The sequence below is a fragment of the Astatotilapia calliptera genome, chromosome 23 (genome assembly GCF_964374335.1).
Source record: "Astatotilapia calliptera chromosome 23, fAstCal68.1, whole genome shotgun sequence".
NCBI lineage: Eukaryota > Metazoa > Chordata > Actinopteri > Cichliformes > Cichlidae > Astatotilapia > Astatotilapia calliptera.
In genome coordinates, this window is record NC_137443.1 from 7,303,994 (window position 1) to 7,327,341 (window position 23,348).

Consider the following 23,348-nt stretch of genomic DNA (forward strand, 5'->3'; position numbering starts at 1 on the left):
ATGGTATCTTCTCCACACTCTTGAAACTGTGCTGGGAGACTGGGTGTGAAATGGATTCACACTGGTTTCTGCTCCCTACCTGGATAGATTTATACCCCTGACGTTTAAGTGAGCATGTGCAATACTTTGATCAGAATAATTGTTTTATTTTTAATCAATCTAGTTTTAATAGCTAGAAAGCGATGAAATTGCATTAAATCTTTGGCTTTTCTTTAAAAATTGAACGTCTCAACATCTTAAGATAACAAATAATCACTCAGACTTTCTAATTCAGGTTTATTTCATGATGATTTTGAACATTACATCATTATTTTGACTACATTGTACAAGTACATGCATTATTCAGTAAGTAAGAGCGCAGTTTATTTGATAAAAGATGTTGACTGGTGAAACAACTGTATAGGGTGTATGTAGTACCACAGGAGTTTTTGTCATATATTTTTAATTCCACATAGAAAAATTCTGTGTTCTTTTCTTTCAACCTCAAATATACATAGCTTAACAAGAAAACAACAAAATTATACATCTGGATTAAAGGCGGTACAAAAATAATTCCTCTAAAAACATGTTTGTGGACCATACCACAGCCAAAGCTCCTCACATCTGAGGAAAAAAGCACCTGCCTGGAACACTGTTCCTCAGATGTTTTCATCTCACTTTTAAGTTTGGTAGTTAGGCTCCTCTACACATGGATACTGAAGGTGTTAGGTTTCTAACAACTGCTGCCACTCATGCTCTAAAGCTGTGAGTCTTTGAAGCGGGAACAGCCAAGCAAATGTCACTTTTCGTGCTGGCCTCAGTTGGCCTGCTGGCGCCCGAGCCTGACGTCATAGGACACTATGTGGAAGTTGTCCCAACCAAAGAGCTTCCTCTGAGCCAGGCTGTAGTCGATCATGCTGTTGTAGCCGTACTTGTTCTTGAAGGGGATGGCCAGGTTCTTCCCCTGGCTGGTTTTGGTGTCGTACATGTAGTTGATGGTGGTTTCACGAGATGCATAACTAGCTACGGTGTACAGCTTGCCGCAGATGATGAAAGAGTTGGCCACAGAGTTCTTCCTGATGTTGGTTTCCCAGCTCTTCTTCACCCCCAGGCTTTCTGGGTCCAGCTGTGAGATAACGATTGCTCCCTTGGCCTTATTGGTGGAGTAGACGGCCCACAGCCCATTCTCGTCCACAGACAAGTCGATGTCGGTGTAGCCTCCCCAGGAGTATGGGAACTGGCCATGGAAGCCAGCGTGAGGAAGCTCACGGCGAGCTGCGACGCTCTCAGAAGCCAGGTCGTATCGGATGAGAGTGCGGCTGTTGCGTCTCTGATAATACAGGGAACCTCTATACACAGTGGCACCAGTGCTCTCTAACAACTCCGGCAGCAGCAGGACCTACCGAGGGGAAACAAGAACAATAATCAAGATTTAATTAAGATCAAAGATGTGTTCCATCCTGAACATCAACCATGTGACACCTGCCTTGGATGGGAAGCCTTTAGAGAGTTGCTCCAAGTCCTCATACCCAAACATCTGCTTGACCTCAGCACCAATGGCATCAATGCGCCAGAGCATGTTGGGTCCGTAAGGAGAAACAGCCTCAGGGTCTTGCATCCAAATACCATATTTACCTGCTATATTATCAGCTTTCCTGTGAGTTACCGGCTCACCAACTGAAAGGAGCTCCCCACATCCTGCAAACAGGAAGGATAGAAATTACTATTATTTTCTCAAAAAACACAAATGTTCCCTGATAGTTAAACATTTAGGCCATGGGATCATTTAAGGTGGCTCAAACGAGGAGATCTACATGCGCATGACTGAGGGGTGACGACAGGAATCTGATCGAGGTCACGGTTTCTCCTCATGGAAGCAGACAACAGGTCTGGAGATGCAACTCGACAACAAGTCCAACTTTGCCTGAGTCACCATGACCAGAGCAGCAGCAGCTGTAGTACGACTCATCCTGCGCGGGAACTCTATGCTTCTCTTATTTGGAAAACGATAAGGCAGGCTGTATATTTACCACTTCCTTAAATACACCCTTGCTCTCAGGTTCAGGAAGTAAAGCCGGATTTAAGGTTAAATAGGAGTATGTCTTATAAATATACTGGTTAGTGTGGCCTCATCTAAGATCTAATGACTATCTGTGTTGACTGCGTGTGTATTTTCATGATGTCCATGAAAAAGAAACTAGCCCAGAAATGAGCGGTGACGTGGCTTTGGGAAGGTTCAAGCGTGTCATCGCTAGAGGTGCTTTCCCTCTACACTTAGAAGACAAATATGAAACTCAGGATTGCGCTCATACCTACAGACAGGCATGACTGTGGTATTCTCACCCCAAATGCCCCAGTATTAATAGTAGTATTTGCTTTGAGACTGTCAGCAGAGGTGGGGGGGCGAGTGTCATGTTTGGCAAGTCAGATGGATGCACGGGGAGAAGGGTGAAGGGAGGGAAGTAGGAGCTGTAAAAACTGGACACTTTAAAGGGTCATACTGGTGTGTTTGTACTATAAACCTTATAAAACGTAGTCATGGTGACATCATCCACTGGTTTATGAGCACCGTGTTTTTCTGGAGTCAGGAGTGACCATGTCGGGATGAGAGGATGAGAGGGTAGAGTGCTACAATATCATCTCTAGTAATCTACAGTATAATCTGTATGGGTGTGTTACACAGACACACATACCTGCTAATTAGACTAGAGTCTCACAAAAGTGGTGCACAAGACCAACACCAGGATCTCATAGGTTAATTTAAAATATTATACCAAAGGAGACAAAACATTAAACACAACCTATAACAATATAGTTTATATCAGGTGGAAAAGTTAAATAATATCTCACTGAGATAAAAATGACACAGAAAGAGAACAAAAATTAAAAAAAAAACAATAAAAGTGAAATAAATAATAAGTATTGTGGTATTAAAACTCTTCAAAAGGCACAAACATGTTCAAGGAGTCCCGTTTAGGAACAAGTAAGTTATTTTAAAGAAAACCACTTTTTAAATGACCCACCGTACAACTGTAAAATATTTGTTTCCATTATTCCATTTTGCAACTAGTAGTTCAGTACTGCACAACATGCATTTAATTGGTGTGTATAGACAATATGTATCTACTGGTCTCTATTTGTGATTCCATAAATAGCAATAAGCCTCAGTTCAAATACACCATCCAACTACCTGTGTTGTCCTCGTTGCCACCTGGAGCGGGTACCTCTGTCACGGCAGCCTTCAGCTCCTGAAAGCCCGGAGCTCCATACTGCCATGCTGAATCTGAACAGAGAGAGACCTGGGGTGAGCTGAAGAAGATACAAGAGACAGTGAAAGTTCTGCAGAAAAGTCATCTCACCTCTCAAATTGCTGCTGTCTTCCTGCCTGCTGGGTCTGGTCATGAGGCGAGACATCGGATTCAACCCTAAACACAGACAGGCACATCATAGGTTTTTGTTGCACACTTTTCTTGTAGTTGGAGAGAGTTTATGTATACCCAAATATGTCTATGGCATCAATGACAGCAGGGAATCTGACAGCAGAAAAGAAACACCCCTAAATGGATTCCCAGCTGCTCTGGAGTCAGACAGTCGGTAGATTGACCGACCATAACACACACATACATAACACACAAGTCAACACACTTGACACCCCGTTCCACCCCACCGTCAGCTCAACTTCAAACCACCCGTTTTGCTCTTCTTCCCCTATATCACTCTTCTCTTCTCTTCTCTTCTCTTCTCCTTTTCTCTCCTTCATGAAATACTCAAACCTAAACAATGTCAAACAATAACTGCAAACTGTGTACCCCTCAGAAACTTGAAGACGTAAACACGGTGATGTTTACAAAAGAAAAAAAAATGATACGCAGTCTATGTCTGGGTATGGCCGTCCTCTGGGACTAATTGCATGGGTGTGAGCATGTGAAAGCCGTGCTTTTCATAATCAAGCCTAATGATGCAGAGAACGTTTTCATCTGGAAGCAAATCTTGATTTATGATAAAGACGGGAAGAAGGATGGTAAATGACGAACAACAGTTGTGTTGTAAAAAACGTTCCCAAATGTTCCCAAAAATTAAAGGTTTTTAAAGCAAAAGCACCAGTCGTGATTTAACTGTAGCAGGAAGTTTAATGTCTGCCTCTGCTCTGAGGACAGTCCCACAGAGTAACAGCCATTTATCATCATCACAGGTAAACAGCCACATTCTCCTACTGTCTTTTCCCTAGTGTGTATGGCAGTGATTGCCATATGGGCCCTCATATCCTGCCTCTTTTGTTTGGGATGTCACTGAGTAAAATACCATAAACCTCATTAATTTCCCGCCGGAGGATTTATGTGAGGATGGAGGAGTCTAATTGACCCCAGCTAGCAGACTTCGGCTCGGCTGCTGTAAACATTTTGCATCTGGATATTTATTCTTCCTGTATACTCATGAGTCAGTGTTTGAAGTATACCACACAGAAGATTTTCTTAAGCTGCAGTTCCTCTACCTGTTGCATGTGAAGCCCTGTGCCTGAGGCATCTTGCAAATATTATTTACTACTGCAAATCCTGCTGGCTGCACATTCAGGAAGTTGAAGAAACTCTTCTAAAAGACAATGAAGCAGACTGTATTTATTCCTCTCCTGTGACTTAAAACTAAAATAACCTTTTTCTATATAAATCTGACTTCTACTGCTTGTCTTCTACTGGCTTCATCGATTTTCCACCATTTTCAAGTTGTAAACTTTGATTTTCTTGGATCTTAGTTCAGCTGTCTACCTTAAAAAAGGTTTGTGTTATCACTTCCAGTGTAAATTCTATGTGAATATCTTTTTATAAGACCTAGAATAACATTACACAGTGTGGCTCGTATATTTTGAGTGGCAACTACTACTAGAGATCATAACCACTGCATGGGTTGTAAACAATAAAAAAATGTTCCTGTCAGAGTTTCCTTACTCCTAAACACAACCTGGTTTGACATTTATCTCTTCTCTCCTCCTGCATGTCTTCCTCAGACTCTGATCTATTCGACATCTGCCTGTCACCCTGAGGGAGCCTCTCTGTGTATTTCAGTCTGCAGGTGCAAACATGAGGAGCTCAGCAGATAGCCTGGAGTATGCAGGAGATAGAGCTTATAAGCTCTCCTGATGCACAGGGAGTAGGGATGTCTGGCAGGAATTAGAAAAGCAGGATTTACTGCTGATGGCAAGCTCAGCCTTAAAAGCAACTTACGATGAGAGCCAGGAGGGTGGACGGAGTGACGGCGTAGAAAAAAAGAAGAGAGTGCTTACCAACAATATTATGGCCATGTCAGTTCTACTTGTGTTTGGCCACTTATAACCTCAGTGGCTCTAAGATAACTTCTAAGCTCCGTGGAGCCCTCTAACCCCTGTTCTTGGCCACAGACCCACATCCTCAACAATCCCAGCCCACCAGCTATCATCAAAAGCCCTCAGATGAGATCTGGGCAAAGGAACAACCGCTTCCAGAGAGTGCATCACATTTCAGTCCCCCTTCCCTCCCCAGCAGAGCTATTCGCACACTTCTTGCCATGCAGAGGGAAACACCAGTCATAAAGAAAGCAACCTCTGCCCATAAATACTAAGCTGACCCCCTCTGGGCTGCGTGTTTATCATCCCTAAATGCAGTGCAGGAAGTGGGAAGCACAGAAACCTGAGCTGAGTGTAGCTGCAGACAAAAGGGGCAACCAAAACATTAACAGCATGCAAACAGGTGTGAATCATTAAAACATGAACTCACTGATGATTTAAGCAGTGACCATAAACAGACTTCCACACGATCCACATACATGAGCAGTGCTTTGGTATTTTGTGCAACTCTACATAGAAGAATTTGTTGTGTCATCCCTTCGCTGCTCTGATGCACCCAATATTCTTCACTGAAACGCTCATTATATATTTCAACTAAATGACAGCCTGTGTGCAGACAGTAGCTCCTTCTGTTGTGCATTTTAATTACTGATGTAGATATAAAATGACCTGGTAGATTTCTTTAATTTGATGATAAAAATAGGATATTGTCAAGTAAAGATATTCTTTTTTTATTTGCAAATGTTATTAAGCATTGCACGTAAGTATGTGGTGGTTCTCTTACCACTACCAGGTCTTTTTGAGACCCTGTCCTGCAGAGTGGGGCTGGGTGGGACCATGGGTGTCTGTTGAGGACAGGGTTTGTTCCTCAGCCTCTCTGTCTCCCTCCTCATCTCCTCCATTCGAAGCTGAAGCCCATTCAGTTCCCTCTCTAGGTGCTCCTTTTCGCTCTGCAGCAGGTTCCTCTCTCCAACAGCCCGGTTCAGTGCCTCCTGCAGCTCAGACTGAACTCTGGCTCCAGACCCTTGTTGAACCCCTGGGAGCCGAGAGTCCCCTGCACTCAGCTGGGACACCAGGACCTCCAATAGGTTGAGTCTGGCCTTCAGTCCTTCCACCTCCGGACCTCCAATTTGTGGGCAGCTGGACTCAACAGGGCTAGGAACCGTGAAGGTGTAGTGGCATCGCCCACCTCGGTCATTTCCCCTCCACAGAGTAGCTCTGTCCTGTGCCTCACCTCGCATCAGAAGACCGCATAAACAGAATGAGAGTAGAGCAAACATGTTTGAGACAGCTCACAGTTAACTCTAAAAACTTTTTCTTTCTTTTGCCCACTCTTGGATTTATTGTGGAATTATCCTAAACCTTTCGCAACTCCTAATTTCAACTGATGGCTTTCTTCTTCTTTTTTTTAAGTCTTCCCTCAGGTATTTTCTCTTTTTCTGCAGTTTTGCCCCTCTCCTCCCACTCTTGCTCTCTCCTCTATAAACAGGTCTGCAACACTGAGCTCTCCCCCGACAGCTCACAGATATTTATACATTCTGGAGGGGACGAAAGGAGGGAAATGAAAAGGAGATGGGAGGAGAGGTGTAGAGGAGGGAGGAAGAGAAGGGAGGGAAGAAAAAGAAAGTAAAGAAATACTGGTTGTTTTGAGAAAAAAAAAAGTCTCATTCATGCACAAGCTGTTTATGCTTACAGATTTAGGAATCAGACGTTACAGCTTGCTGTCTTTTCATTATTTTCAATTACTGCTATAATTATACCTTTTATTGTGTAAAAGCCTCCAATAATATGCCTCATCCTGTGTGTCAAAGGCGATTTGCTTGACATTTCGGTCAATAATAGAGGGGAAAGCTTGTCCTTGTTGGATACAATTACCTTCTGAGAAGACAGTGTTCCCTTCCCAAATTGGAAGGGGGGGGCGGGGGTGATGCAATCGGCAAGTAAGAGCCGTCCTCCTGAGTGGTCAAAGGTTATAAGTCCTTTGACAACTGGATACCTGACGTTGATCCCCATGAGTGAAAATTCCCAGCACTTGTTGCCTGAGTGGATTTGTTTCTGTCTTTTCTGACACACTGCCTGTAGTGACTCATTCCTACAGTTATCAGATACGAGGATAGCTTTAGAGAGCCAGAATAAAAGATCTGAAAGAGAAACACTCCAGGTGCAGATAAACATACTTTCCAGTCGAAACTAATCTTTACAGCTCTCAGCTTACCTTCATATCCTGCCTTTGTTTGCATTTCTTGAATCTCTCCTGGCTCCTTTCCTACTCTTATTCTCATGCCTCCTTACTTTTCTATGTTCTCAATTCTTGACCTGGCAGATCACTCTGATGCCTAAATCGTCTACTTTAGGGATGCCAAAGGGAAAAGAGGGAAAAGGAGAGCCAGTCAGCTAGAAAGTAAACAAGATAAGACATGCAGACGTAATACTGCTTCTGGTAATACTTACTTGACACATTTACCTTTATCGAAGCAATGACTGGCTGGAAAGATGGATGAACAGATGAATAGGGTACACTATGCTTAAAATCAACTTTTCTTTTATGTGGTATTGTTAGATATTAATTTCATTAATATTTTCCAATAATTTAAATTAAAGAGAAGTTTAAAGGCGAAACCAAAAGAACCACAGGTAAACACTCACGAGGAGAATTAAAATAAAGAGCAAAGAGTCTCCTAAAACCACTGACACTATGATCTTCTGTTTGATCATTCTCAGATGAAGAGGGTGTGTGCTCGTTAACTGGCTGCCATATTATCCATTCTGCTTTCTTGTGGGTTTAATTCACTTTTATACGACTCATAAATTCGTCGCTATGCCCGGAATCTGAAGTCATCAGATATCAGCACCTTGCAGAGGACCAAAACATCCTCGGCTGCCAATGTGAGAGTGTCTCAGCCGGGGCAACGGATAAAAGTGTCTCATAGATTTAAGTAGTAGTGTGGCCCAAATCTTTTTTCCTGACCAGTAGCAAAATTCAAAACTCTAAGCTCTAACTCTTGACAGGGCAGCAGCTTTTACAGCCAGGACTTTACAGCCTCTGTGATTACCATCGAGCAACATGCACCTTTATCACCACAGCTTTAACGACATTCAGGCAAGTGCATGACATGAAATGACCTCTCTCCTCTTCATAGCTGAAATTAAGTCATCCCCCCTACTGTGTGCATCACTAATGAGCACGAACTGGAATGCCATTTGCGTATGATCAATAAAAGGCAAGGTCCCTATGGGCCAATTTAATTCCTCCTCCTTTAGAAGACTTGGGTAGTGCTGGCTAAGTAAAGGGCAGAGCTGTCAGTGTGCGTTTGCGTCTACTGTCCAGGGAACGAGAGGCAGCGCGTCTGTCAGAACAATAACACCTCACGAGCTCCAGTCCCTCCAACTTTAGTGCCATCATGGGACGCCAAACTGCCAGTAAAGCCACAAGCCAATAAAACTGTCGGGTAATGAGAAGAGATAAAAGGACTTTGCAGGCTCTGTGAGCATGAGGATAGTTAAGGGTGTTTCAAAGTGGAGGTACAGCATGAGAATTACTTTTTCCCCCTCTATACATATTTCCCCATTTCCATCCATAATCATCTATTCTGACTTCCTATAAGACAGTGTACTAGTTCAGACCACAGCAAAGCAGACAAGTGCCCTTTAAAATCATTTTATTTCAGAGCAAAAAAAAGGATCACAGTCTTCCAATGCAATGCCAGAGTATTATACATCATTACAGAATCAATATTTACAGCCAAAATAAATTAAAAAAAAAAAAGACCATGTAGAGTTAATTCCAGACAGTTACACCTACTCTTGTTTCACAGCTCAGCTTTCACCACATAAATCACCCCCCCTCCTTATAACGTAACCATACAGTGAACCATACAATCCCTCCAACGACGACGGGAACACCAGCAGCTAAACACTTGAGCGAATAAGAAATCGAAAACGGTGGAGAAAAAGAAAAAGACAGAAGCAGCCTATAAACCAAACAGAACCATCTGCAGCGTGAGAGATGATGTAATGTCACAAGCGGGAAAACAAATTTGACAGCTGTGACCAAGCTCAGCATCTGAGAACAGAATGGTTAGGAGACATTCATAACCTTGGTGTTTTGGTTTGACATGGTTCTTCTGTACACTAACAATCTATGGTGATATTTGTTACAGAGCAGGTTCTTGTATGAATACATGTAGTTCCTTTCTAGTCTCGTGTTTCTGTGAGAACGAGGAAAGATACCTGAAAAGTGAAAGCAGTCAAAGCCACTGAAATGATTAAGAAAGAAACACCACTTTAGACCCCACAGATGAACCTCAGATGTTCTCCCACCTTGTGATGGGCAGAAAACATTCTCAGTGTCCAAGCCTCAGAGTAAGTGAGCACACAAGGAAATCGTGGGCAGACATCAGAGGTTTATCTGCTGGAAGTTCACAGCCTCTTTATATAAGACTGCTGCAGCAGAAACAGACTGGCTAAACTAAGAGATGGTTGGCATCGATTCCCTGCCTTTACAATATCGATGTATATGATGCTACATGCAGGACTTGTTGTCACGTCCTGCATGCGATATGTATCATGGAATGGAGCACTCCTTCACATTGACTAGAGGGCTGAGAGGTTTCTCCCAAACAGCACTGGTGGAATATCTCCCCATTTTTTCCCCATGTGTCCCATTTCTGGAGCTTAGTTTCAAGTTGGGGATCAAACCAAGCCTTAGTACAGACCTCACTGTAGATTTATGTGAGAATACAGTGATAAGATCTGTACTAAGTGGAAAGTAGAGACCAGATCCTTGAGGGTATACAGGATGATACTGAAGAGGGTGTGGGAAGCTGGCTGCCGCCCCCTAGCTGGAGTGGAGGATTGTGTGCAGGGGTAGCTAGAGGAAGAGGAAGGTTGTTCCCATCCTCCTCCGAAGTCACTAGCGATATCGAAGAATCACTGGAACTGATGAAGAGAAGAAAAGAAAAAGTAACAGTAAGAGAGAAGTCCCGCGCACTTTGTAAATTTACACTCTGTTCATGTATTTGGTATAATACTTACTAATGATAATCAGCAGGAGAGCAACCACCACCAGTGCAATAATCATCTTCATCTGAGAGAGAAACAACACATTAGACACAGAACACACAACGGTGAACATCTCCCGTGGAGGACCAAAAACTGTCATAATCGTAAATACATGCAAAAAATAACTCATTAAATGCATTAAAAATAACAATAAAAGTTAATGTAGGCATTCATTAATATGTAAAATGTTCATATAATTTGTATAATTTCTCCTTCATTATCCAAATGAAGGGCGCTATCATGGGGTTCAATGCTTTGCCTATTTGTAGATCAACTTTGGAAATAGCTACTTGCAGACTACAAATAACTACAGAACTTAAAACTTTTGCTAATCAAGCTGATTTGCTAGATTACCTCCTCATTTCCATAATGAGCAGATATTTAAATGTTATCTGTGTTGCATTTAAATATATATATTAAATAAGAAATGGATGCCCCACCTTCATATCTCTCCACCACATCCTCCTGTGCAGCTGTTTGGCTCGGCTGCTGAAAGCAGAAGCGTTGTCCGATAGGCTCTCTGCAACATCACATGATTACGGCACAGATGAGTGAAGGACACGTGAGGAGGGAAGTAAATCGAAGAGGACAAAAAAAAAAAAAAAAAAAAAAAAAAAAAAAGGACATCTGTTTATTAGTAAAGTAAACAATAAGCTGAATATTGTTTTCATTTTCAAACTGGATAGAGTCACTCAAGTTTTTTGGCTCGGTGTTGTGCATGTGTAGGAGTTACGTAAGACTTAACTGTGATGGTGAAGTCACTCCTCTAAACAACTTTTTTTTTTTTTTTTTAAACCAACTCTATTGGCATCAATTGTTGTACAAGTTTCCACATTAAAACACAATGGAGCAAAAACACATTTCCTCCAGCCCTTCTCCAAACGACTCACCCGCACCGCCGATTTTCTGTTTCTTGGATACTGTTGTTAACTTTATGTTTATGCATGATAACATGAAGGTAGGGTTGAGCTCCCTAGTGTGCACTGTATTACTTATCTAAGCTTGCGTCCCTATTTAAAGTCTTTGTCTCTGCTGTTTCCATCTCCATGTTTACAACCTGTCACCACTACAGAGCAGTGCTCAGGCTTCTAAAAAGACTCTTGTGGAATTTAACCACAGACTACCTGCACATGGGTCAGAGGGCAAACTGCTAGTGTCGATTACATGATTGTAAATTTCTCACGTAAACGCAGAAGGAAGGCTGAAGGGCGACAGGCACAGCGAAGCCACAATTAGACACAGACATGTCCACATGCACAAAGACTCACATCAAAGACACACAAAGATGTGTTCCAGATGTGCGTCATTGTCTTGCTTGTCTGGTCAACACAATAGACCTAAGCTGGAGTACAATGTACAACATCTGTGTGTGTGTGTGTGTGTGTGTGTGTGTGTGTGTGTGTGTGACACCAAAAAGGAAAGAAAAAAAAAAAAAAAAAAAAAAACAACAACAAGTGCAATGCAGCAATGTGTTTTCATTAGCGGCGAAAAAGATGAGCTGTGCGTGTCCAACAAAGAGCAGTAAGAGCACAGAACCTGTCGAACGCTTTAAGTTGCATACCTGGAAACAGTTACACAAGGATGCATGCAAGGTATTTTTAACATTGCATGTATGGAGCCTATTCACATGCCATCGTTGCTACTGCACACCCGAGTGTGTGCAGTAGCAACTTTGCATAATGTTAATGCTTTTATCCTTGTTAAGAGCCAAAACATATTTAATATTTTAAGGTTTACAGAAATTGTTCCATTTAATTTACTTAACACACCGACACAATGTAAAGGTAGGATATCTTCCTGTGCACAGTAACACTTGGCTGTTTGTTTGACTTTGGACCTTCTTACCAGTTGAATACATCTGTTAAAAACTATTCTAAATTAGTCTCACACTGTAATGAGAGCTAACCACATGCTTGCATTACCGTTAAAGTTGAGGGCATTCAACTTTAAGGTTGTTTGCATGCTACGAATGTCCAAGCCTCATTAGTAAATGACTTTCTTCTGAATTTGATGCACATAGCATCAAATTTATTAAATACCTAGGTAACCCAAAATAAAATAAGTCTGTAGGGTCTTTCTGGAAACTAAACCTTAAAACAAACAATAATAGTAATGGTATTTCCTGCCTTTCATGCTTGAGTAGTGCACACATGTCTGGTAAATATGCACACGCGGTGGCTGGTGTGTCTCACCTGACTTGTCCTGCAGGTCATCGAGTCGCTCGCCCCTCTCTATCACCTTGGAGATGTTCTCCTGCATCACATCAATCACCTCGTCGACCTGCGACTGCACCCTGAGGACACAGAATCACAACGGTAGGACCGGTCTTATTTTGGTACAGTAGAAAGATTCTCTATGTCTGGCCTTGTCCAGCTGGCAGACAATGAAAAGCCTGACAGCCTCAGCGTGACCTGTCTGCACCTGTTAGGTATCTGCAGCATTAAGTTCAAATCCTTTATTTATACTACTCATAACTGAGTATGGCATGAGTAGTTCACATTACCCTTAGGTCACCCTTATTTTAGAGTAATACCACTTGGAGGCCTGCATGGTTAACATGCGGAAAGAAGTTGGCAAGGAAACTCACGAGGGAGGAAAAGTAATGATATAAAACTGTGGAATTTCTCTCTATAACAACTGTCTGCTCTCACTCACAATCAAACTGACTGTTTCAAACAAAAGCTCTGCAGTAAATTATCAGACTTGGCTTTCAGCTTGATTGCATGCTGAAGGTAGTATACAGTCATAAGCCAGAGCAAAACAAACAAGAAAGAAAGACATAAAAGAAGTATGAGCTGCCATCATGACACATAAACAACTACAGTGACCACAGCGGTTAAGGTTCAAGAGCCCCGTGAATTTAACATTCGTCAAATGTGCAGCTATGGCATCTAGTTTCATATGCTCACAACAATAACAAACTATAAAGTATGAATGGAGTGTGGAGAAACGAGTCAGAGTGCGAGACGATCTAAACAATGACCTCCTCTGTTCTCTGTTAGTCTGCAGAGGGACTGAGACATCCTGAGAAGGTTACACAATAACCTGCACATGATGGGTTCTCTTACACAATCTGGTAATAACCAGCAGCTTTTGGTAAACATTACGAACCATAGTTACATAACACCAATATCAAAACCAGTAATGGAAATACTACTCTGACCTCTGATTCTTTGTTGTAATGAGGTATGCGTTTGTACTTACTGCTTGATTTTGTCATTCTGAGGTCCAAACCTGGGTCCTGTTGGCCCTCTCCTGAAAAACAAGCATGGATGAAGTCAAATGTACAGACTACAAGCATGAATTGTGCTGATTAGTTAGTGTACTATGCTCTAACAATCAATATTACTCCCATAGACTGGCTGCAACTTTAGACTGGCTATTAAACTTTCTCAATTTGGTGGTTGGTTGTTTTCTCCATGCTCTAAAACCTGGTCAGTATATGTCAGAAAAACATAACATCTTCACAACCTGATTCATCTGAGCAAATTAATGCTCTACTGTTTGAAATGCAACTTAATTTTAAATATCTAATGTATTATTAAGAAATTAATTAACAAACACTCACAGAAAGAAGTCTTCCTCCTCATCAGAGTCCTCCTCCAACAAATTCCTCTGTAAAAGAGAAAAAGGTCAGAGGTCACAGAAGTTGGGACTATTGCCTGCCTGATATCTACTTTGGATAAGGAGGGACTTGGTCAGAGCGCTAGTCTATAACCAATATTAAAGCCTGAGCAGATTGCTGAGGAGTAGTCCTGGTGACGAGAACTCAAGAAACTGGATGCACTTTATTCACCAAAAGGCCACAATGCTGCTTTAGGGATCAATGACAGTCTTTGACTTACTATCCTTCGAAGGTCAATACAGTGAATACAACATTAGCCCAGTGCATCGATCAGCCAAAACATTAAAACCACTAACAGATTGTCTAAATACAGTCAAACTGATCAGCTTGTTAAAAAGCAGTTGTTTGCTAGGAAACCTTGGGTCCTGGCAATTAATCAACATGTTACTTTCACACCTGAACACCCTGCCTAAACACTGATGCCAAAACAGCGCAACCCCATAGCAGCCCACTGCAGGATAATAATCCCCAGCACACTGCAAGAAAATCACCCAGGAATACAACAAGTCTGACTAATGCAGGCCCCATCCTACAAAATTCAAGTTCCACAGGATCCATGCTACAACGGGCCAAAGTTACAAAGGGCTCCAATATCAGGCTGTTGTATGGTGGCTGAAAAGTAGAGATGGACCGATCCGATATTACGTATCGGTCCGATACTGACCTAAATTACTGGATCGGATATCGGAGAAAAATAAAAAATGTAATCCGATCCATTAAATATCAGGAAAGCACCTCACAAAACTTGCAACACGCCGTAACTCACCTCAGAATGTTAGCACGTCGGAGCAGTATGCATCACGTGATAGAGCGGCTGTGGCATGCGGGACCTGTCGGTGGTCTGGATAGCATTTGGAGCTTCGCTAGCAACCCGGCATTTCATCTCCGACAAAGTTATCCCGAGAGAAGTAAAGCAAGTGTGTAAGTCCATCTCTGAATGTTTGTAAAGCATTCCTGCGTTAAGCTTAACAAGCGACTGCCTCTCCGGCTGCTACTTCAATCATGAAACTGCTTAACGATCAGCTGATCGGCTTTTCCGTCGGGAGTACTCTCTCTAGTTTGCTTTTGGCCCACTTTGCACCAGAAAGAGGAAACCAGCGGCTGAACAACAGCAGCACGTTTAAGCTTGATCAGCTGTTGTTAGAATGTATTTAATATTACTTTCTACACCAGGATCTTTTTCTACGTAGCTGACGCTGGTAACTGCAGGGGCGGATCTAGCAAAGTTTAGCCAGGGGGGCCGATAGGGCATTAACAGGGAAAAGGGGGCACAAAGACATACTTTTCTTTCTTATTCTCATTTAAAATGTCTAGCTTTTAATAAATAATTATCTGACACCCAAAGTTTTAATTTGATGTAAAATGAATAGAAGTCAATTACTGTATATAGTAACTATTAAGTCTAATATATATACCCTAGTAAGCTATAGTACTTTTTCCTTTGGGAAGGTACCATCTGTACAGTCTGCAATTTTGTTGAAGAAAGATGTTGAATCTATTTAATATTTCTTGAAAAATAATTGATTTCTGTGCATTTTTTTTTCACACTGCATCAAATTAAGGTTGATTACGTCGATTAAGCATCATGAGGTGGAGCGTGAGGGGTGGTTCCCTATTTTTTATTTATTTATTTTTGTTGTTGCTGGGAGTTGGAACCCTATTAGTTAGGTTGCTTAATATTTATGCTAAGTACTCTTTAAAATACCAGAATAGGGAGGATGGTGCAGGTTTAAGTTTATTAGATTGATCAGTATTGCTGAACTATGAAATATTTTTTTTTGCATACAGGTATAACAGAATAGCTTTAGTGTAGTTGTTGTTTTAAACTTGAGTATGAACTTATACAAAATGCAGCAAGATATTTAAAAAACAGTTTTGTTGATTAAAAAACACTATATCGGATTCATATCGGTATCGGCAGATATCCAAATTTATGATATCGGTATCGGTATCGGACATAAAAAAGTGGTATCGTGCCATCTCTACTGAAAAGCAAAAAAAAAAAAAAAAGCTGAATTTCTGCTGGCCAAAGCCCAATAAAAACTCCTTCATCTGTTCTAAGTAGAGGTTGTTAGTGATGACCCAAAATAAGGGCATCACTAAAATAATGCATAATAATTGGAGGAACACATAACCAATATGTGTGTGTAAACACACTGCCTACTTACAAAGAGCTATGTGACTACTAAAACAGACACCCGATGTGTTTTCTTGTCTTATTTCTAAGACAGGCTCAATACAAACCCAAGCTTCTGTTGCATGACTGGCTGAATTCAGGCACACCATTAACTTTTCCCCAGATTTTGTTTTCCAGCCTGGTGCCTTGTTATTACTGGCCAGGTGGGCAGTCGTCACAGTGTGCAGCAATAAAAGTTCAAGTCTGTTGATCTAAGAATGTGATGTGTGAGAGCAGCCACTACATTACACAAGCACTGGAGTGAAATGGTTTCAGAGCAGGACGATCATTATGCTATATCACTACCCTCACCTATGGTCATGCTCTTTAGATAGTGACTAAAAGAATGAGAGTGTGAATTCAAGTGGCAGAAGTAAGCTTTCTCTCAAGGGTGGCTGGCCTCTTCTTTATATTCAAGAAGGGCTCGGAGTACAGACGCTGCTCCTCCACATCAAAAGGAGCCAGTTGAAGTGGTTGGGATGCCTCCTGTGTGAGATTTTCCAGGCATGTCCTGCCCGAAGGAGGCCACAGGGTAGACCAGGGACACACTGAAGAGATTATATCTCTCAGATAGCCAGGGAATACCTTAGTGTTCCCCTGGATAAGATGGAGGACTAGGATAGGGAGAGGGAGGTTTGGGTGGCTCTGCTTAGGCTGCTACCCCAGCGAACCGGATAAGTGGAGGAAAATGGATGAATGGATGGACAATCAGTATGCTGAGAATCCAACATAAAAATTTACAGATCAGATAAAAAAGTAAAAAGAAAAGGATGGGACAAACTGTCTGGCATCTTACGGTGAATTACGCCACAATATCCCTGCAGTGACGACAAGTCTGAGCCACTGCTGGCTGTAATCAGGTCAAAAAGCACTCTGGTGTAAATTGTTAATTATAAAGAATAAGTGAGGACAGCTGCATTGAATTCTCACAGGAGAAGAGACCGAGTCTGTTTCTTATTGGACTGAAGGCAGGTGGACTTTATCCACTGCTACTAGATACTACACAAGAAAGGTAATCGATATTAAAACCCAACAGTGTGAAATTTTTATGAGAAAGATCAATTACATTTGAATTTCATTACCTTAGCAGTAACCAAGGTTAAAATCTCAATTCTTTCAGCCATGGCATTCACCTTCTAATAACTGCGGCGCCTATGGATGCACTGTAGTGTCAATTCTGCCAGTCAATGTCGAGCCAATACAATTTATTCTCCTGTAAATAACACGGCATCTGCAAAAAATCTGTGGGAATGGTGGCCATATGATCATAAAATGCTTTATAAGTTAAGGCACTAACAATCTCCTTCTGTACAAACGTCTTTCTTTCTTTCCATTTGAGACAGCAGACGTGAAGGAAACTGTTAGCAATTATTGTAAGACAGGAGGCCGGGCACTGAAGGAAAAGCATGGGAGGTTATTTTGTTATGCAAGCCTCCCGGTAAGCTTTGCTTTGATCTCAGCTCAGCACAACAGCAAACAGGATGACACAGAGGAATGAACACAATAAAGAATAGGATGGAGGACAGGGGAGGTGCAGGTGCGTGGGACGGGGTGATCAACCTGATGAGAACCAGACATTTGGCCGTAGCAGTTTCTAAAGCTTCACCCCTTAAAAAAAGTCGCTTTGGTTCTCTCCCCTTATTTTTGTTGTTTTTCCATTATGACTACTCTGACAAATAAACTTGGAAAAATCTACATCTGATACGGGGCTTTTTCTTGCTCAGGATGGGCTCAATCAGTCAATCCACAGTAAAAGTAATGTGTTACCCTATGAGATAGAAGTCCAGCATGTCCAATACCCTCTTGCCTAACATCTGAAGGAACAGGCTCCATCTCTCTCCAACCATGAATGGTATAAGTGGTTAAGAAAATATACTACATGTCCTACTTTACTTCTCTAACTGCAGATGCAATTTGTTGCAAACCCAAATGCCAAGCACCAGCTCCTTCATGTCTATTTGTGTCTCACCCTCTCGCTGCGAATGGATCCCGTGACCTCATCGTCATTGAGGTGTCGTTTAAACTTCGGTGGCATGTTGTCTTCAGGCTGCTCCTCCCGGTCTGGCTCCCTCTGTAGGGCAGGAGAAGAAAAATCATCAATGAAGCTTTACCACACTGTGGGAGAACTTAAAACAGAGTTAGATACCTGAATTGAGAAGATTTCAGTATTGGTAAGAGGAAAGGAGTTACAGACATAACCACATGCAGAGTTTACAAACATACTGAGAATCTAAACATTATAAATGACTAAATGTGAATTCACGGTTCAGCAATACAACTCTATTTGTTTGTTTAGCTACTTTATTTCACTCTTATTGTTCTGGATATATTGAGCCACTTTAATGCAAGACATCTGTATTCTATTTTATTCACCTGAGCTATTTTACTTTACATAGCCTGTTTACTGTATCAGGTTTAGGACTCTCAAGAGTGTAGCTCAAGATAACTGATTATTGCAGTCCCCAAAGTAATTGGATGTGATGTTGGATCAGATATTGAGTTTCCAGCTTCTCATATACAAGAAACATAATATTTTTTTAAAACAGTCCAAAAACAGATATCTTATTTTCTGTTTTAAATCCAAATCCTTCTGGTGGAGCAGGTGTTGAGTCTCACTAGATATGAAAGGAAATGTCATCATTGCTCTCCATGTAACACGGAAATGGAAAACATGCTGTTCTTCCAATTATGCACCCTGGAGTCTGTGTTTGGGTGTTTCATGCTCCAAAGAGCGAGACAAAACACACACAGATGCCTCATTAAAGGGCCTCTGTGACACTGAACTAAACAACATGTGACCCTCAGTGGTAATATAATCACAAACACACACACAACCTCTGCTAACCCAACAATACAACTTATACCATTGAATCCAGCTAGTTCTGACACAGTGGCTTTCTCAGATTCTTTTTCTGGCACTGCAGCTGGAAAACTGGGCCTTTCAGCGGTCAGGAGAGGAGAAGAGCTTTCCAGTAAACAGAGAAGAGAGGCAGGGGACAGATCTGAAGCAGGAATAGTGTGAAGAGAAAGAAGCCAGAGTTACATCTATGTAACATGTTAAGGCTCAGGCAGGAAAGCAGGATGAGTCAATTTTAAAAAACAGAAAGAAAAGCAGTAATTTATTACATAAAGGAAAGGCTTGGTTTCAAATTGGAACAAAAGACCTGTGGAAATTGCTTAATGTTGGCTGTTGATTATTAATGACCCTAATCAATTAATTGATTGCAACTTTACGCAAACAGAAGAAGAATGAAAAATCAACCCCACAATCAATTTCTATCAAGGGAGGAATACCAGATGAGTAAAGCTTGGCTTGGGGTTAGGGGTTAACCCTTAGCTTGGCCGATTTCCCCCCCTTTTTTCTATTACATGTAAAGTAATAGCTTTAAGGGTCCCTCAGTTTAGCAAAGGAGTAAAACTGAACACTCAAGCTCACAATCTCATAAGCTAATTAACATTATATCACAGCCGTCAACAACTTTAGCAGGTCGAGCTATTTGACAACCTAAATCTTAGCAAATAATATTCCTGTCAACCTAATTAACAATGAAGCTTCAACTCCACAATACGAAAAACAATTTAAAAGCTACTATAGCTTAGTTACACTCTTCTTTATTATTTTACCTGTATGAAACAGGCCGCTTAGCTACCAAGCTAAGCTAAGGATGCTAACGCGGCTACCTGCTGTTTTCCACAGGATCCGCCGCTCGCTCGAAGCAGGTAAACTCCTCCACACAGAAACTCAGAAATTAACACGAAGGCTTAATGCGACTTTACGGATCTGTTTGATTCATCGCAAATGCTATCAATGACCATGAAACACGATGATCATTGTGGATGTCAGCTCTCCTCGTCCTATCTTTGCTCGGTCTGAATCAGCTGACCAGGAAATCAACACAAACAGCTGGTGGAGGAGGAGGAGAGAATGCCGCAGATGTTTGACGGCCTGCGGAAAATGTTTTACCTTACGTTCTTTTGAGAGTGAGTGAATAGTGGAATTGTACAGCGCTTTGAGAGCCCCGAAAAGCGCTATATAAATGCAATCCATTATTATTTTATGCAGTAAATATTCCACTTCTACACAGAAAGTTCAAATGGGATCAAAGTGATATATTTTTGGAAAGAAGAAAAATCTGGTCTCTTCAAAGAAACAAATAATTTTACCAATGTATTTATGGTGCCTTTACCTTATTTATTGCAAACAATCACCAGTGCTGAGACAGAGAATTGTGCCAAGGGTATTGCCACTTGTTTCTTCAAATAAATACGATAAAATAAGTTTTAGCTGATCTATAAATAGACAGGTTCTTCCGCTCTTTCTGTACATGCTTTCTTCCTTGTTACATTTGGGTTGCTTAAAAATGTTGAGCTGATAACACTGACAACTTCACATTTTCAAACAAAAAATACGTTATTTTTTACTCACAAAGGAAAAGACTGAGTCGTTTCTTTCCCACAAATCCAATTGACACCAAACATAATTAATATACCCAACATCTTTTAAAGGTACAATCCACCCTCCCAAAAAAAGTTGAAAAAAAAGTTGAATCCGTATCCAAGGTGTAATTTATCACATAAAGGCAAAGTCTGATTTCAAATTGGAACAAAAGACCTGTGGAAACTGCATAGTTATGGCTGCTGATTATTAATGAACCTAATCAATTCATGCAACAAAAAAATTAATGTAAATCAATTTATCCATCTTTTTACCTCGTTAAGGGAGTCTTTTGTTTATTTGTGTCATTTGTCATTTGTGTCATTTCCAGGTAATTTGAAAGAAAGTTGAATCTGGCTATGAAACAGAAAGCAGGAGTGGGATCATATAAGTTTATACTTATCCTTTTAGCACAAAATTTGTGTTACTTTTATGCAGATGAATAATATATTGGGAACTTTGTTTTGTTGAACGTCCACGTCATTTGGACATTCAGCATTTAAATGTTCGAATTAAACCTACTTATATCTTTCTTTCTTTTTTTGCTATGTATGTTATGAGCTTTAAAACAAAATCAGAAATTTTAGATTTTTATTTTTTAAGTTTATTCTGCGAAATCGTCTCTGTCGAGGTCTGCCACACCTGTAGGTGGCAGCAGCGTGTTTGTTATAATGGCAAAAAAAAAAGCCACACGCGCAAGAAGAAGATTAAGTTTTCACCGGAACCACATTGAGCGTGCAGTGGGAGGTGAGTTGGTGAGCTGCAGATGTGTGTTTATAAGCTTCTTTTTTTTCCTTTACAATTTTTGTTAAGTAGGTGGTGTTTATATGGGTGGAGACGGTCTCACCTGTGGTGTTTCTTTCTGTTTACAGGCTTCACAGAGAAATGCAGAGTGCAGCAGGCAGCGCTAACGAGGCTCATCCTCTGTTTGGAGGAGCCCTGTCAGCTGTGATCCCTCACAGCGCCACAGACATCAGCGAGCTGAGGGAAATCCCGGACAACCAGGAGGTGTTTGCCCACGCCCACACAGACCAGAGCCTGATCGTCGAGTTGGTGGAGTACCAGGGTCAGGTGGCTGACCAGGATGCAGCCAGGTACCACTTTGAGGACATCGCGGGTAGCAACAAAGCTCTGGAGCCGGGGGCTTTTGAAGTGACCAGTGTTGTGGCTCTGCCCAAATCTGAGCTGTCCCTGTCAGAGTGCAGCACTGCGTGGATGCTGTCTGGGACTCAGTGCGTCTCTAAGTTCAATGAAGAAGCAAGGAATTCAGTGACCATCCACTTGGGCCTGTTCCGTCTGCCGCAGTTCTCCACAGATGTCCTCATAACATTTAATGACCCGCAGAGTATCAGCCCTGAGAGCAGCAGTGCCTGTGCAGTGGGGACACACCAACAGCCCTGGATGGTGAAGGACTTCCAGCACCTCGTACAGACTCTGACTCTGCATAACCCTGGGGTCTTCGGGTAGAGCAAGTCCACTTTTATGATGTGGTGTCTCTCGGTCTCTCTCCCTGGGGGACATTAACAACATTTTTAAAAGGCAGGCTGGTTATAGACTATATTTTTGAAATTCTGAGCTTATTCTGTTTGCATCAAATGTCACACAACACATCTCCCCCGGTGGAATAGACCCTTTATTTAAAGCCACCTTCCCCCTATACCATAATGCAGTTGCTATCTTTTTAAAAAGTGCTATTATGGGGGGAAATGCTTTGTTGAATAACCTCATAGTTAAACTTTTTTAAATCTCTCAATCAGTTCAGTAGTTAATTACATATTTTAAGAATATTTTATGCATGGCGTCAATGCTATGGTCTGTTTTAGGGCTGAGATATAGTCAGATGTATGTTTTGATGCAAATAAAGTTTTCAGAGAGCAGCAGTCATGCTTCTTCCCTGAAACACAGGAGTCCCTGTTATGCTTTGTTCTATTTAAAAACTGAACTATTGTTTAGTTTTATTTAAAGTTCAAATGATTGGTATGTACCATGCCACTATATTCTGTAGTAAATCTCACATATTGGATTAATATGAGCAAGTTATCGTTCATTTGAAGACATTTCCTTTCCACGTAAAGGTACAGTTGGGTCTTGAAATGTTTACAAGGTGATAAAATTTCAAAATCAACTTTAATTTAAGGGCTGAAACAAAAACAATTAAATGTTGAAAAAATTAATGACTTTATTATACATGTCTGGAATTATTTGTCTCATTCTCTCTGTATTTTACTCTAAAACACTGCTGTTGTACTCAAGCATGTTTTATGCAGACTTACTTATTTTATTTAAACTTTATTTATACAGGTAGTCCTATTGAGACTCAGTGTCTCATTTACAAGAGAGACCTGTTTCAGACAAGACACAAGTAAATTAGAAATGACTAACGAAGAGAAATACCTTATTCTTATGTATAAATCGCAGTCTTCCCCTTAGGACTACTTGATTTTAAGTTTGTAACACTCAGCTTCTGATATGCTCTTTATACTGGCTGTTTTTACAGTACAGTGGTGATAAAAGTAGTGTCAAAAGTCATTGTACAAGTCAGAAGGTTTTGGCTAAAATTAGATCCCAACATCTCTCTGGAGAAGTTAAAAACAGGAAAATATTCATGGAGCCCTCTGTGCCTCCACAGAGAGCTCCATGGTTTTGTCATAAACAGTGAAAATGGAGAGGAGCAGTCCCAGCAGGAATATGTATTAGGTCAACTGTTTCCATCATGCACACCAGTGGCCTCATGGTGGATTAATTCATTAGTCTG

At 41.2% G+C, this 23,348-nt stretch overlaps 3 protein-coding genes across 9 annotated transcripts; 1 reads left to right on the top strand and 2 right to left on the bottom strand.

The window, feature by feature from the left end:
* Positions 1 to 262: 262 nt before the first annotated feature.
* On the bottom strand, positions 263 to 6,720 carry myoc (myocilin). The gene is made up of 5 exons (XM_026159849.2): positions 6,081 to 6,720; positions 3,339 to 3,404; positions 3,170 to 3,262; positions 1,466 to 1,677; positions 263 to 1,378 (listed from the first exon to the last, which is right to left on the bottom strand). Exons 1-5 carry the CDS (start codon positions 6,574 to 6,576, stop codon positions 797 to 799), a joined length of 1,449 nt encoding a protein of 482 aa, XP_026015634.2. The 5' UTR covers positions 6,577 to 6,720; the 3' UTR covers positions 263 to 796.
* Positions 6,721 to 8,938: 2,218 nt separating this feature from the next.
* Positions 8,939 to 20,090, bottom strand: vamp4 (vesicle-associated membrane protein 4). Of its 4 annotated transcripts, none has more exons than XM_026159269.2 (9): positions 19,840 to 20,090; positions 19,023 to 19,160; positions 18,128 to 18,229; positions 13,926 to 13,972; positions 13,562 to 13,612; positions 12,550 to 12,650; positions 10,798 to 10,877; positions 10,331 to 10,382; positions 8,939 to 10,234 (listed from the first exon to the last, which is right to left on the bottom strand). In XM_026159269.2, exons 2-9 carry the CDS (start codon positions 19,023 to 19,025, stop codon positions 10,209 to 10,211), a joined length of 462 nt encoding a protein of 153 aa, XP_026015054.1. In that variant the 5' UTR covers positions 19,026 to 19,160; positions 19,840 to 20,090; the 3' UTR covers positions 8,939 to 10,208. The 4 variants fall into 4 exon arrangements, with proteins under 4 accessions (XP_026015054.1, XP_026015053.1, XP_026015055.1 ...); XM_026159268.2 differs by having other exon boundaries at positions 19,783 to 20,062; XM_026159270.2 differs by lacking the exon at positions 19,023 to 19,160 and having other exon boundaries at positions 19,783 to 20,085.
* Positions 14,049 to 22,775, top strand: rangrf (RAN guanine nucleotide release factor). Of its 4 annotated transcripts, none has more exons than XM_080296969.1 (2): positions 14,049 to 14,903; positions 21,466 to 22,775. In XM_080296969.1, the coding sequence occupies exons 1-2, from the start codon at positions 14,608 to 14,610 to the stop codon at positions 22,058 to 22,060; spliced, it is 891 nt and encodes a 296-aa protein (XP_080153095.1). In that variant the 5' UTR covers positions 14,049 to 14,607; the 3' UTR covers positions 22,061 to 22,775. The 4 variants fall into 4 exon arrangements, with proteins under 4 accessions (XP_080153095.1, XP_026015051.1, XP_026015050.1 ...); XM_026159266.2 differs by lacking the exon at positions 14,049 to 14,903 and adding an exon at positions 21,213 to 21,340; XM_026159265.2 differs by lacking the exon at positions 14,049 to 14,903 and adding an exon at positions 21,293 to 21,361.
* The last annotated feature ends 573 nt before the right edge of the window (positions 22,776 to 23,348 follow it).

Bases quoted from the DNA above. Each gene is read 5' to 3' on its own strand.
- rangrf (XM_080296969.1), top strand. From the start codon at position 14,608: ATGGACCGATCCGATATTACGTATCGGTCCGATACTGACCTAAATTAC. The intron at 14,904-21,465 runs GTAAGTCCATCT...TTCTGTTTACAG, and splicing joins GAGAGAAGTAAAGCAAGTGT to GCTTCACAGAGAAATGCAGA.
- myoc (XM_026159849.2), bottom strand. From the start codon at position 6,576: ATGTTTGCTCTACTCTCATTCTGTTTATGCGGTCTTCTGATGCGAGGT. The intron at 1,678-3,169 runs GTAGTTGGATGG...TCCTGTTTGCAG, and splicing joins TGGCAACGAGGACAACACAG to GATGTGGGGAGCTCCTTTCA. The intron at 1,379-1,465 runs GCAGGTGTCACA...TCCCCTCGGTAG, and splicing joins CTAAAGGCTTCCCATCCAAG to GTCCTGCTGCTGCCGGAGTT.
- vamp4 (XM_026159269.2), bottom strand. The intron at 13,613-13,925 runs GTGAGTGTTTGT...CTTGTTTTTCAG, and splicing joins GAGGAGGAAGACTTCTTTCT to GAGAGGGCCAACAGGACCCA. The intron at 12,651-13,561 runs GTAAGTACAAAC...CTGTGTCCTCAG, and splicing joins CAGAATGACAAAATCAAGCA to GGTGCAGTCGCAGGTCGACG.